The sequence below is a fragment of the Hyalella azteca genome, unplaced genomic scaffold (assembly GCF_000764305.2).
Source record: "Hyalella azteca isolate HAZT.00-mixed unplaced genomic scaffold, Hazt_2.0.2 contig11464, whole genome shotgun sequence".
Taxonomy (NCBI): Eukaryota; Metazoa; Arthropoda; class Malacostraca; order Amphipoda; family Hyalellidae; genus Hyalella; species Hyalella azteca.
The window spans coordinates 289,802-304,889 of NW_025941463.1; the positions used below are offsets into that span (position 1 = coordinate 289,802).

A 15,088-nucleotide genomic window follows, 5' to 3' on the forward strand; every position below is an offset into this window, starting at 1 on the left:
TTCGTCCACAGTTCATTTCAATCATAAATCGTGTTCTCTGCTCTCCAGCGATAGTTTAAAAGTACTTTGTGCAACATTCTTCCACCCACAATGTAACTTTAAATCCCTTGATTCATAATCGGACAGAATATTCTGCAGTATAGACCTTCATGAAATAGTGACCTCCCATTTTGCAATTATTCTAATAATTCACATTCAACCGGTAATTGGGCTGGGATGCATGTTCGTGGATAGCATTGTCCAATATCATCATTTTATTCCTTCCCATGCGCAAACAGACTGGAGAACAGAGTAGCCTTTGACGGTGTATGCTGGAACTCATGGCGCCGTAAGTCTGCAGCCACCGATTCGGTCAGCACAGTCTTCTTGGAGATTACACCCCAGCATGGCCCTACCTCAAATCTTACCCCGACTCTGACCTACGCAATATTTTCCGGACCCAACATAACCTAATTGACTGCAGCAAGGTTAGGAGTTCGCGTATGTGCGGTTGCGGACTCACGGCGCTATGACTTGAAGCCATTACCTACCTGTGTTTCTATCGTGGTCTGCGATTTCGTAGCTCTAAAGCTGTCTTGTAGCTGCGCAAATAAGTGCAATGCATGTCTAGCTCGAGCGAATTAGCTCCACGGCGGGAGCGCAGCCGTGCACCACCAATTTGGTGCACCAATAAGCCCTGGATCGAACGCCTTAGATCTCTCCGGACCTACACCAATCAGTCGTGCACCACTCGGCCTTGACCACCACCTGCCGTGCCTTGCACCACCAGGCCGCGGATCGAATCTGACTTCCGGGCATCGTTAAATTACGTAATTTTACGTTCACCGCATCCGAGGTTAGGTTTCAGATAGCATAGTTCTGTTCCAAAATTTATCGTCCTTCGACAAGTGGCCGTTCGACCGAGGGCTGGTTCGACCCACGGCCTAGATACGGACGGCTTGAAGTGTTGAAGGCTGCGTTCCGGAAGGCAGGAATCATGATGGTCCATTACTACCAGGGCAGTGGTGGTCTTCGGCAGGCGACCCCTCCACGGCTATTTCAATGAAAATTAATCTTTCGCACTCGGATCTCTACACCTCATTTCATACGGTTTTAAATAAATTCAAGCTCCTATTGTGAATATCAATGCCACTCAGTGCACTTTCTCAATTGTGATGTTAATCGCACATATTTCGGAATTCTATGAAATTTCCACCAGGCATAACCGCCACTATTCTTTCACAAATTCAGTAACACATTCTTAGTCTGCAACATGTTCAATCAATTCCTCGATCTTTGTATTCCACAACATTAAGTAAAGGATTGTCTAATATAATTTTTTTTTATTTCATTCTTTGTTACTTGTCTATAACTTTTCCGTTTATAGCATTCATTCCTTCAATAAAATGCTCGATTCACCCACATTTTTATTTTTTTGTTATTGCCATGTATCTGTGACTAGAAAAAATGCTGAATAGGCTAAATCTTGCATGGCACCGATTATAGACATCACAGAATTCTTACATATTGCTGGAAAACCGAACCTGCAACGCACTGTTCCAACCCTGGTTTGATGAACTATAACCACTGGGCCACCTCACACAGTGGTTACTCCAATCGCAAACCAATCATAAGCAAAGTTCTTAGCATAAGTAGATTCAAAAATGTGAAATTTTCGCATAAATAAAAACTTCCAGTAAAACTAAATTATTCTGTTTCAAAATGAATTTTTGTGACGGAGGAAACTCGCAAGTGGACATAATATTTAGCCCAAAAACGTTTTTAAGGATCATAAAATTAATAAATATATTACCATTTATTTGAATCTAATTTGTAATAAACCAAAACAGATCAATCAGGTCACGGTAAATTCTCAATAAAAAATTCCCACACTGACAGAAAAAAAAAACTGAAGCAGTGACAGCAGAGCATAGTCCCTTAAACACGAACCATTTCACTTGAAATAAAAAGAAATCCCAACCACCTCAAAAGCTTATATATTTAATTATATATGGAGCACGATAAAAACCGAAACAGAAGTGACGCTGCTCACTCGCGCGTGTGACTATTTAAATACACAAGATAAAACATTCATCAAGCTGAATTTTGCTGGAAGACAACGAGTCCTGATCTGTGCAGATAAACTATGTTATTTGGCTATATTTGTCATTGATCAATATATATCTAAAAGAGTTAAATGTAAAATAAATATGTATCACAGCCGCTAAGGAATCTTAAAAATACCTCTGTCCAAATACTCCGGGAATTGGAAAATATAAATACATGACCAGAAGAGGTTAAGGTCATTCAAGGCGAGGCAAAACCTAGTAGTTGGTTAAGAAACTTATATATTAACCTGTCACAGGAATATCACTGAAGCACCTAGTGTTAAAAAAAGTCTCAGCCTCAAAAATGTCAGATAAAATCATTTTTTGGCGAAACGAGCCTATTAATTTATTAAAGCCACTATGAAGCGGAAGAAAAACTCAAGTTTCTTAATGCCGCAACACAATAAAATTTCATATAAACACAATTAAAAACAACCCAAATTCAACAAGTTAAAAAAAAAAGTTTATACATGTGTCGAATAAATAGAAAAAAGCTAATGAAGATTAAGAAGTAAACGGCTTTCCTTTCGACCAATTCACTGGTAGAACATTTGGTTACTGAGACCAGGCGTGCCGCGCTCGACGCGTGTCGCTTCTATCAAGTCATCCTCGTTGAAGGAGCCAGTAGAGCTGTTGAGCGCCAGCAGCCCCCATCTCCCAGGATCCTTGCATTGGGCTCCTGCCAAGTGCACCTTCGCTCTGCAAACAGGTAAATCATAAGTAGTCCAACATTCAACGACAACAAAGGAGCAAAGAAAACTATATTAGCACATTTTTCAGAATAATATCGTCTTCTAACCAAAAATTATCATACATGTGATTTAATTTGATTATCATGTCAATATAAGCAGCTCACGTTTTCAAAAGTAGAGGTTTGATTAAATGTGACAATCAACAGCTGGATACCTAAGAGAAAATAAAATACTATTATGATGTAAGTAACTGAGCACACGTTCTTGCGCCTAGTATACGAGCGTATTTGGTGCGTTAATCAACAGCGGAGACCCCGAGAAAAAGTAGGTGTTTATTAAGGGGAGCGTCTGGGTGCTGAAAAAACTTTTTTGTTTACAGACGGATCGTTTTGAAACTTTGTACTCATATGTAAAACAGAATTCTAAGACTTTTTTGTTCGTGTGAATTTTTCGAAAAAAAAAAAGAAAGAAAACGTGAAATTCTTAGAAAACGGAAAAAGGGGGTACCGTAGAAAACTATCTCCTCCTAGGATTTCGAAGCTACAACATTGAGACGCATATCATTCGATGCGTAAGGACCATATCTATCGATTCGTTGTAGCTTTTTTCGAATTTTTGTGGATAGGGGAGTATTTTTCGCAAAATTTTCGAAAATTTTTTCATTTCCCCCTTTTTCAAAATATTTTCAAAACTATAACGAAATTGGAAAAAAGCTACGACGAATCTCTAGATAATTCAATTGCGAATCGAATGGTATATGTCTCATTGCTGTAGCTTCAAAACTCTAGGAGGAGATAGGTTTGCAGTGACAATAAGTTAACTTTTCAGTAGGAAGGTTAATTATTATATAACATAATATGTAATATAATATTTATGATACGTTTACATAATAATTTAGTAATATCTGGCTGCTGGTACATGCGCTGTCTACAGGGGGTGGGTAGACACACCCCTGCAGGTAATTACCAAACGATACCCACAAAATGAATAATTGATGTGATTCAATAATATTTGCGTGGCAGCTGACCTAGCGGCGGCAAGATGCGCGTAGTACACGGGTGTTGGTATGGACACACTCCTGAAGCAGCGCGCGTAGTTGTGGCATAGGGAGTACGTCAGGAGTTGTAACTGGTTCATGTGCATGTCGCAGTCGTCCCACAGTACCGTGTAATGGGACGGCTTGCTCGTCCCCTGTATGCCTGTAATATTAACTCGCCATTAACTAAATCTTGGCTGCAACAGTAATACATATATTAATTAAGACGTGACTCTCAAATAGTAATATTCGCACCTTTGAGGGACTGATCAGCGAATTTAGTTCGAAATAACCGACAATTTAGCAATGCCATCAGGGCAATAAGAAATATCTTTTCTACCTAATTCTCAAGGGGAATTGAAAAAAATCTCTGTTGCTAATAGCGCTGGGATAGATAAGAGAAATTTGGAGACCAGCAACAGACTAATTGATGTCTTAGAAAAAAATTAACATTGCAACTTCTCGAAAGGAATTTCTGACGAGTTTGGACAAACCTGCATGACTGCAGAGGAAAAAGTCCCGGTTGGATAGGCTGGTAATGGTGTGGTCCACGACGGTGCCGGCCAGCACGTTGCCAGACCTATCGGTGTCCCTTGAATCCGCCGCATATAATCTGAGGAAAATACGTCAACAACGAATATTTAACACTGGTTCACTCTCCATGACATAAGAGATTTATTACCTAAAACAATATGCAGGTGAATGCTGAAGTAGTTATCATGCAGTGAAGATAATATATTGAGTGGTTATACGAGTACATACACTTTTCCTTCCGTAATGATACCAAAAACTATAAGTTAAAGTTCGATGAAAGTTTATGTATCTGTGTAAGTAGAGATTGCAGTACCGTGTATGGTGACGCTTCTGCACGCAGATGAAGGTCATGGTTGGTTTGTATTCGCCGTCAGGCTGCAGCTCAAGACACGCCTGTCGCATGGCGCGCAGTTCGTAGGCAACGACAGCGTTGAACTGCGTCTCACTCACACCATCTCGGTACATCACTATGCGGGTAGGCTTCCTTTTGGTCTGTGCGTAGAACTGCTTCAACAGGTTCCTGATTGGAGAAATGTAAAGAGATTGCTTAGTTAAGCAATCAGCAAGGCGATAAATAAAAGGGTGGCATTTCTCTCGTCTACAAAGAATTAAATCAGAGGATATGAGTTAGAGTGAAATAAATCTAATACTTGTAAACTTCCATTTGGCTTATGCTCATTAGAAATGACTGCCCATGGAAAGAAATTGAGCAGCAATGAAGAACCTTAAGAGATTACAAGGCAAATAATTTTCATGAAGCTGACAGTGTAGACCATCCACGTTTTCCTAATAAATCATAATTAAAGGTAAATGTGGCAGGAATGCGTTTCATGGGTGTACTAGTTAATTTCCTTCTATTCATTATATTTGCATCTATGCACAAATAACTTAGTTGTATTTATTCAGCAGAATAACTTTTAGAGCATTTTCTTATTTATGGAAAAAAGGCGCTGTTGTGCTCGTCATGTCCGTCCGTCCGTCCGTGACTTCGGGGGCTGAGAGTGCTCGCGTAAATGCGCTCTCTGTCACTCACTGCAGTGAGTACAAAGCAAATTTTTTGACTAATAGGGGATTATTTTAAATTTAGCGCAATTAATTACGAATATGTTATTAAAATGACCACGAATGCCAAAAAACTTACAATTAAAAAAAATAATAAACAACTTAGATTAAAAAAGTGACTTGCGAATTCCAGCTTCAACGAATTGAAGCTGGCTAAAAATAACGAAAGAAGAATCACTAACTAGCAATAATTTTCCTCATAATACTCTGTGATAGACCCCAAATCAGGCGACTTAGTAATCCACAGAATTTTCGCCCAGTAATACGGTATAACTGACTAATTCATTAACCTTTGTATCATGCATTTCAGTCCGAAATTCTTCAGACACAAAACTGTCGGTTAAGAAACTGTCACGTTAAACCAGAAACCTTAGTTTTATTGGGTCCAGTTCAGCAAAAATGACTGCACTTCATGGAAGAGAACTTACATGATGATTAGAGTCAGGCAAAGATGACTGAACTACAGGCTATGCGACTGTCTTAAATTAGTTCACCTTCACTAAGTATAACATAGAAGCTTACATGGTGATAAGTCAGGCAAAGATGACTGAACTACAGGCTATGCGACTGTCTTAAATTAGTTCACCTTCACTAAGTATAACATAGAAGCTAACATGGTGATAAGTCAGGCAAAGATGACTGCACTACAGACTATGGGACTGTCTCAAATTAGTTCATCTTGACTAGGTATGACATAGTAACTCACATGGTGATAAGTCAGGCAAAGACGACTGCACTACAGACTATGCGACTGTCTCAAATTAGTTCATCTTGACTAAGTATAACATAGAAGCTCACATTGTTATGAGCTTCATCTCCTCAATCATCTCGACCCTGTGGGCCTGGTGGCGCACCTCGACGGCGTAGCGACAAGCGTTAGGGTCAAGCGACCCCACAACCGCCACCAGCGACGGCGTTGACCGGTCTTGCGATGGCGGGTGGTTCACGTCCGCGCCCATCACGAGGATGGGCTCGGCGAACAGCTGTAACAATCAAGTAATGTAAAGCAGATTTGCAATGCAGCTCATCATAAATTGAGTAACAAGAAAACTGTGACATGAATCAGTCGAGATAATCCAACTTGATCTAATCCTCGCAATTAAATTAAAATATTTAGTTATGAAACATGATATATTTCAGCTGACCGCCATTATTGTCTGCAAAAGCAATGAGAGTTCTATGGAGCAATGCAATGCCAACAACAACAGCAATGAGAGTTGCCAACAACTCGAAAATAGGTCGCTTCTTTATTTGTTTAGCGCTTTTAACAAATGCGAGGTAAAATAAACTTCAGAGTAAAACTTTCTTTCAATTATCTAGAAAGCCAGATCACAAAAGCGTCATCAGAAGGCAAATCCAACAGGCGCAGAAATGGCCATTTTCACCATAGATACGAATTAAATGTTGGGATAATAAGTATTTAATGAAATAGAAATAGCATCGCTCAGCTGAAGTCTCACCTGACGATACGGCGGTGCAGTATAGAAAGATTTATGATTGACTCCTCCGAGCTTGGCGTTCATCTTGAGCAGGATGTTGCCAATAGTGGCTGGGTTGGGGCGGCAGGCGTTTTTAGACAGAACGCACTGAGTGATCACCCGCAACACTCGATCACCGGTCTCCTTGATGATCTCTGCTCGAATAAAATTCATGTCAACAATGATTAAGATACATAGATATGTATAATATCCCATGAAAAGTTACATTTACTAGATATATACTGTAAATAGAACCGAATTTAGACAAGGTTATCAACAATAATCTATCCGAGATGTTCGCTTCTCTGTGAAAAGCAGAATACATTACAAGGGCATATTTTTAAAGCATATGGTTGAATTTAGATTCCATGATTCTGAACAAGATTTCATAACTAAGGGGAACAAATAGACACATCGGTTGAGCTTCAAAGTATGAATAGGTACCGAAACTGTATATTAGGCAAGATTCATGAGAGATCAAGAGTAACAAATTTATACAAATAATTTCAATTTAGCAATTTATAACTACTTCATCAGTGTGCCTACAAATAATAAAATTGTGTACAACACTGCCTCTCTCTTACTGTACTGATTTCCTTCTTTCTCGATGACGCAGACGATAATTCTAACATCCTTGTTCTTGGAATGCGCTTCAATGAGCCTCCTTTCAGCCTCCTCAGGCCGCAGCGGCTGGCTCACGTGGTAGGGTTCATAGACATCCATGCCTCGTTGACGCGCACTCATCATCAGCTCGTAAATGAAGTCACTGCATCGTACAAAACGCACGAATAAACGCTGAGAGCATTTCACATAAAATCTGAGAGCATTTAACATTTCAATACATCACTTTTTTGCTGCTAAGAGAAGAACAAGTGGGCACTCAATTGTTCTGAGTAGGCACGCAATTTTTCAAGAGAAAACCCTTAAGTAATTATGTACTTAGAGAAAGTTAACCCTTTAGCGTCCAGCTGTACACAAATGTTGAATTACAAAATGATGTTTTATTTATGTATGATGCTCATTCGTCCCCTTTGATAAATATATAGAATTTCATTTCAAGATGCGCTATGACCAAGTCGACATATATGTCGCCTGTCAGATTTTTTCAATGAATAAATCTCAGTAGTGTAGTGTATTGCACTAGCAAGAAAATTTGTCTTTAAAGATTTTACGCCGAGATTCTCACTCAAGGTTTTTGGCGCGGCTGAAGTTGAGGACAGCCCAATGATCGAGGGCGGCGGGCTGCAAGAAGCGGTCCCGGTCTGCCCTCCACTGGCCGCGCTCCACGCGGGGCTTAAAGCCGTTCATCAGCTCCACGACGGGGGGATCCAAGACACGGCCTTTGAAGTCCACAGGCTGCCCATGAAATATTTTACTTGAAACACAACGACAATGCCATTATTAACTTTTCAAGTCCACAGGCTGTGCACACAGATACTGCGAATTGCTTTTTCAAGACGAATGAATAACCAGAATTACAACACAAATTGTTATTTGCGGCGTGATCTCGTTAACACAATTCATTACGTACGTTAAAAGTATATTTAAACTCTCAGCAAAACCACGATAAACCGTCCTCTATCTCATTAAAGATATCAAGGAGAAATTGCATAGCTCTGAAATTTGCATATACAACACGCCTGGAAATTCGAATTCTCTATCGACTGTGGGAATTTTTTCATTACTAGCTCTTTAAAAGAGCACAGATTATTACAAGGATACTGAACAAGAATATTAATTATTAACAAACAAATGAGAAATTATAGCAAATAGTTGTTAACAGCATCTGAGACATCGAGGCGACTGCTCTTCTACAGATAAAAAAAAAACCATAAGTGACCGGAGCATTCTTAGGAAAAACTAAGTCTTCCCCGTGGAACAAATGCGCAAACGTTCAGGAACATACCTAATTCAGTTTGAATAATACTTCAAGACTGAGACAGTTATTGTTCTGTGGACTAAAATCATTGACAGAAAATTGGTCGAAAAACATCTCAATTAGAACACATAATCAATCAATACCGAATACTTGACTAATTAAAGGATAAACAACTGAAAGTGTACAGGACAAACAACTGAAAGTGTACAGGAAGACACACCAATAGTTATCACAAGAGAATATGAACGTTACTCACGTTGGCCTTTATGCGGACACCGAGACTCTCCAGCATCCTATCCTGAGGGAAGTTGTTGGCTGTCACAATATTGTTCACTTGCTGGAAACGCAATTGGGGCTTCACTGCCGTCTGCTTTATGAAGTTTTTTGTCTCATCGTCCTTCAGCTTCCCCTTAATTCGTTGGTTGGGCGCAATTTTGCACACCTGCCAAAAAAAAACAAATCCAATACAAAACAGCCAAGGCTGATACAGAACAGAAAAATAATGATTTGTAATTATGCAACAAAATCATCAGTTCTCATGAAAAAATTATTGGAAGTTACTGCGTTGGCAATATTCTCAGCTGGGGAGTGAGCTGCCAAGTCAGTATGTTTGACAAGGTTTAAATTTCACACAATACATTAAAGTGTCAATAAAAGTTAACTTTTCAAACCGCTGTCCGACCATGTAATCATCCATGCGCTCTCTTTTTGCGTTTGACTTCTTTATTTGAAACACAATTAACTGTATCTTAAAAGGTATATAAGATAAATGTAAAAATACCCCAGCCATAGCTTTACCTCAATTGGAAGTAAAGTCTCTTTGGTTCCGACTTTGATGCAATTCAACTCTGGATATTGTATCATGAAGTCGTATCGCTCTTGAAAGTACTGGACGATGTTCACTTGCCGGCTGACGCCTTCCTTCTCCACCGTGAAGGTGTGCGTCAAGCAGTTCTTCTTACTCACGCCCGTCACTTTGTAGCGGCGCTCGTAGTTGCCGTGAATTGTCACGATCTGTGAAAGTTCAATTCTAAAAATACCGTATACGTATGTGAAGTATTTATAGTGGAAAGCTCAGCAGAGAGATTGCAATTGCATGAAACTATTACTAACAGGACTTTGAGGAGTTTGTACGATAGAGGCCGTTTTAAAATTAATAACATTCGACGTTGACGTATATGTTTGAGGTTAGTCTTGGCAGTCACCAATTCACTCCTTGCTGAATATATTAGGGGAGTTAAAAAAATGTTTCCTATTGTAAAAAAGGTTATGGACGAGGTATTATGGTTATTCCACGAGGTCGTTCTGAAATACTGATAACGTCTAAAACTGTACTGTACATAAGTAAAACTTAGATAAATTATGTGATAGGACAAATAATAATGACTTCATGAAAACTCGTAAAACTTTTTAAAAAAATCCGACCAATACTGTAGCAGCCTGCTCGAAAATTTGGGAAAAGACGGATTGTACTAATTTCTTAGGGATATTCAAGTTAGCTAGTTTAGTGGACAAATGTTTACTAGCGCTTCAGCTATTTAGCTATCTCGCACCGAAAGTCGAGATGAACATCACCAACGAGGTGGAAGGCCTCAGTTTTCGGAAGTTTCTTAAATCAAAAAATCATTCATCACCCACAAGGGGCGGAAGGTCTCAATTGTCAAGCCCGATGAAGCTGTCGCGAAAGAAGCAGCGTTAGCATCTCAAGGAGACGGAGTTACAAGAAGGGACAGGTGACAAGGAGGGACAGGTGAAAAGCAACAGAAACAAAGACACTCGAACAAGGGGTCGCTTACACGGGACGTCGGCCGCCCGCACGAGAGAGAGAAAAGGGAAATGTAGGGAATCCTACCTACATAATAACTTATTGTAAGGTATCATAGGTACCTACATATATACATACCTAATAACTTAATGTAAGGAATCCTATGTACATAATAACTCAACCCCACAACTGAGACCTGCAGTCAGACACCGCGAGCTCAGCGGTGGGGCGCTCAGGAACAATCCCCTTAGGAGCGCGAAATGCCAAAGGACTTCTGACGAGCACAGACACCCGTCAGAAGTCCCCCTAAAAGGGTAGGGATATTCAAGACAATACTGACCCGCACATCTTTCTTCACAATCTCCTTTTCAATGGCATCAATGGCACGCCGGTCAAGAGTTCTTGGGATGTCATCGTCGATAATTGACGTATTTTGCAAGAAAGTCAAAAGGGGTTGAACTGTGTAGAAGGCCGTGTGGGAAACTGAAAGTTCAGAATATACACGTTAGGGATTCACACTAGCCGTAATCTACACCATTAATCAAATATTAATGCATATATTAATAATTATAATTATAATTAAGTTGGATCAAATGTTATTGGTGATGCATAGAGAGGCACAAACCCAAGAGAAAGCTAACAACACAACTCCAGACTCTACATACACCAAATAAAATCGCTTCAAATACCAAAAGATGATGATTAAAGACATGGGAGGTTTTATGGTTATGGTTTTAACGTCAGGCAGAATATACCATGTGTTCGAACAAAAATGTAGTTTTAACCCATGAAACTTGAGGGAAGGGCCTCTGGGTGTAAATGCATGTGTATTAATTTAGAAGGAGACAAGAAAGGATGAGAGGAGATATGATAATGCAATAATTATGAATTAAGATCATTCAACTCTCGACGATAATTTCTTCTGGCAAAGACTAAAATAAACTTAAAATGACTCAGTATTAATAGGGAAAGGAAAACACATTTTCAAAAACTAAAATTGCATCACAAATTGTAACACTAAATTTGAAAACAATATGAATAAGTTGGATAGCCGTGAGTTAAGGTCATAACAATAATAGGTCAACACTCACCATCAAGATTGAGCATAAGACAACCTGTGTCTTTCCACCCACACCGCGCCCTCAGTGAACAGTAAAATCCTATCACGCCCTCCTTATCGTCGCTGATTCTGTAGTTTTCGCCAAACTGAGGGTTATCTTGGGAATAGAACTGGTTGCGCCCAACTGTTGCAAATCTGAAATTTTACCAGAATACCTAATTACATACAAACTTTTGAAACTTTTCCAACTAATAAATTGATTAAATTTGAAAAATAAATTTTGATTAAATTTAAAATTTGGCAATAATTTTTATAGTATTGAAATAAATGAGGTAAGTCAAGAAACTCCCAATGTACACATTTCATCATATAAATATATGATAAAGACTGTCAATGTAAATTCATGTGATAGGTACTACTTAACAACACAGACAGTTGTCATCAAAAGCCATTTAATATTCACTTGAGGGATCGTTCATAGTTGAACATCACTTCCAGCATCTGGAAGATGGTGGCGCTCCTGGGTGGCAAGGCCTTGAGTCTTGGCAGATGCTCCAGCAATTCTGATATCTTTGCGCTCTGAACAAGCTTCCACTCGATCTAAAAATATATAAATTATTCCTCAGCAGAGCAACATAGTTATTAGCTCTCCTTGTGTTATTAACATTTTATAAATCAATGACATGAAATGGAGATTGAAATATACCTTACAATTAGAAATTTAAATCTTACAAATACCGTAAGTCACAAATAATAAAATAACCGTACCATTATTCACACTAGAAATAGAAAACAGATTAATGGCAATGGTTAACAATTAACCATTTGTTAATCAGAACAATTAATCAATTTGTTCTAACAATTAACCAATAAGCTATCAATTTATTAACATCTAAGCTAATGAAATTTCAGGTTTGTAATGTTAACTCACCAAGTACTTCTTTTTCCTATTGTCTATTTCATCATCAAAGACAAAGAAAAACTTGACTGGCTGATTCAGAACAAATTGGCTGGGATTCTTTGAGCAATATGCATTGGCCTCGCCATCATAGGCCATTCTGTAGTTGCTGAATATCTGACAAAATAATTGGGATTTTAGGCATTATCTAACACATAAGTTTGGCTTAATTCAAAAAAATAATTCTTTACCAAAACCAAATTCAATAGGTAATAATCATGAATTGACAATAAATGAGTATTCAACTTTTTGTGATTAACCAAAACATAATAAGTAGCCAACACATATATTATTATTGATAACATTTTTTGAAGAGTATAATTACCCCAGGATTTTTTTCAATAAAATTGGCAAAGATCCTGCAACGCTTGGCTTTGGGGATCCGTCGCTCCGTCATTTTCTCCCGGTCTGGTGACCCCCCAACCGCAGCGACTCCAGCAATTGCTTCCTCTTTAGTAGTCTCGGTTGCTTCACTGTCTTTTTGGCCTTTGCCACGCCCTTTTTTGCGCCTTTTACCTTTGCCACCACTTTCTTCAGCAGCTGCAGGTTTGGAAAGTCCAACTGGCAGAGGAGCAGCTGTTGCCACTTTTTCATCTTCATCTTTGACAGCATCATTTATTTTGATATCATAATGAAATAGCTTGGTTTCCCTTGACTCAAATTCCACTTGAAAATAATTTGATTTTAAATTTACAGGCCTGCCAAGTGTGCCCACACCACCTGCTTCTCGGGGTAATCGCACTGGAATTTCTGGTTCTGTGGATAGAATGAGAATTTGAATTAGGCTAAAATATAACAGAACCTTCAACTGAAAAGGTTTTTCATGCATTATGTTGTGTTAAATTATCATGTTTCACCTTTAAAGAATTAGCAATCTAAATAGAAATAAAGAATTCTATCAAGTAAATAATTAGAAAAAATGTAAAACCCTCATAGGTAACACAAAATTTTCATTTGAATACAGTGTTAACTATATGCTTTCATGCATGGCCTACTTAGCAAGTTTAGCAGAAATATTTAATTCCTGTATGGTATTACGTATATTTTTGTGGTGTTGGGTGAGAAAGTCATTGGTGTTTTCATATATTTCAAGGTACATGAAAAGAGTAAAATATTTTATTGACATATTTCTGCTTTTGAATAAAAATTCAAAAACACCCAAAATTACCACTGATAGAAATTACCATACATATATACTTATTTTTTGACAATAAATACTACATATATAATGTCTTGAATCCAATTAATTCATAATTAATGACTACAATATTGATAATTTTCATTAATGCAGGAAATATGCATACCAAATAGAAAAATAATTGTTTTATTTATCCTCACATGTTCAAATATTACAGAGCATCCTGGAGAATAACCCATAATATCAGAGGGACAAAATATGCTAGCATAATGGCACTACTCATTGTTTATTTGCTATTTATTAATTTATTGTTTCAAATAAATTATCACAAATAATAAATTTATGCAGCCTTGTGTTGCTCTGAAATTAAAAAAATTCTCAGTTACAGAGTTTAAATCCTTTAAAAAATTATCAACAGACTTCCATACAAAATTTACATAAGCAAGGGAGAGTAAGGGAAAAGGCATTATTTTAAAAAATTTCATAATGAAACAAAAAGAATTCATAAAATACAAAAATTTGAAATATGGTAAATAAGTGACATAAATCACAGGTTTAATTGTTGGCACAGGGGAGTGATTGAAAAATGCTACCATATTTAAGTTTGAACTTGGGAAATTACTGTGAAAACCTATAAGATCTTAAACACTTACTGTCGGGTAGAGGATTCTGCTTCCAAGTCATGGTGTGCAAGAAAAATAAAAAAAGATAGAACACTTTCTGTAGATAATCTGAAAAAAAAAATTCATCAACAATTGAGAAACAATTTGCAGTAATACAATTTATTTTAGAATAAAAATATTTCACAAATTAAGACACACTAAACCCCATATAGTGCAGCCAATGAGTAAGCAATCAATCATATCCTCCTTCTATTCAATGAATTTACAATTTCTACATCTAGAGGCAGAGCAATGCTGCTTGACTCACTGATTGCCAGAAAATAAATTTGAAAGGACAATTGACACTATGTAGCCTCATGAAAACATATGAAAATGTGTGCAAAAGTAGGATTGAGTGGGAGACCCATGTCCTAACCACCAATTGGTTTGTAAAACTTGATGTTGATGGCATATACAAAGAATGTTTAAACTGACAATTCAATAAGAGATTTTTAACATATATGGTTCAAACCCTTGACAAGGTCATTAACCTCTTTGAACAATAAATTGAGACAAATATCAATAGTTTCAGAAAGTGGCATATTTGTAAATAAATTCTCTATAACAAATCAAGGCTATAAAGCCATAGTCAAACTGTCAAATCATGTACTTTATTAAAAACTCTTCAAGTTGTCTATGAGAACAAAGTATTGTCCACCTGGCTGAGGCTGGCACCACCATATATTGGTTGGTTGTTAAAACAGTTCAACACCAGAAGTCAGCGAGTGGGCCAGACA

The 15,088-nt window shown here is 37.9% G+C and overlaps 1 protein-coding gene across 1 annotated transcript; it reads right to left on the bottom strand.

Annotated features, from left to right (window-relative positions):
* Positions 1–2,528: 2,528 nt before the first annotated feature.
* On the bottom strand, positions 2,529–14,422 carry LOC108680675 (protein argonaute-2). Its single transcript, XM_018169560.2, has 16 exons — positions 14,343–14,422; positions 12,877–13,307; positions 12,525–12,668; positions 12,057–12,193; positions 11,625–11,788; positions 10,874–11,016; positions 9,567–9,782; positions 9,025–9,210; positions 8,076–8,245; positions 7,474–7,655; positions 6,872–7,044; positions 6,210–6,394; positions 4,663–4,869; positions 4,310–4,428; positions 3,807–3,978; positions 2,529–2,786 (listed from the first exon to the last, which is right to left on the bottom strand). The coding sequence occupies exons 1-16, from the start codon at positions 14,371–14,373 to the stop codon at positions 2,624–2,626; spliced, it is 2,823 nt and encodes a 940-aa protein (XP_018025049.1). The 5' UTR covers positions 14,374–14,422; the 3' UTR covers positions 2,529–2,623.
* Between the last annotated feature and the right edge of the window lie 666 nt (positions 14,423–15,088).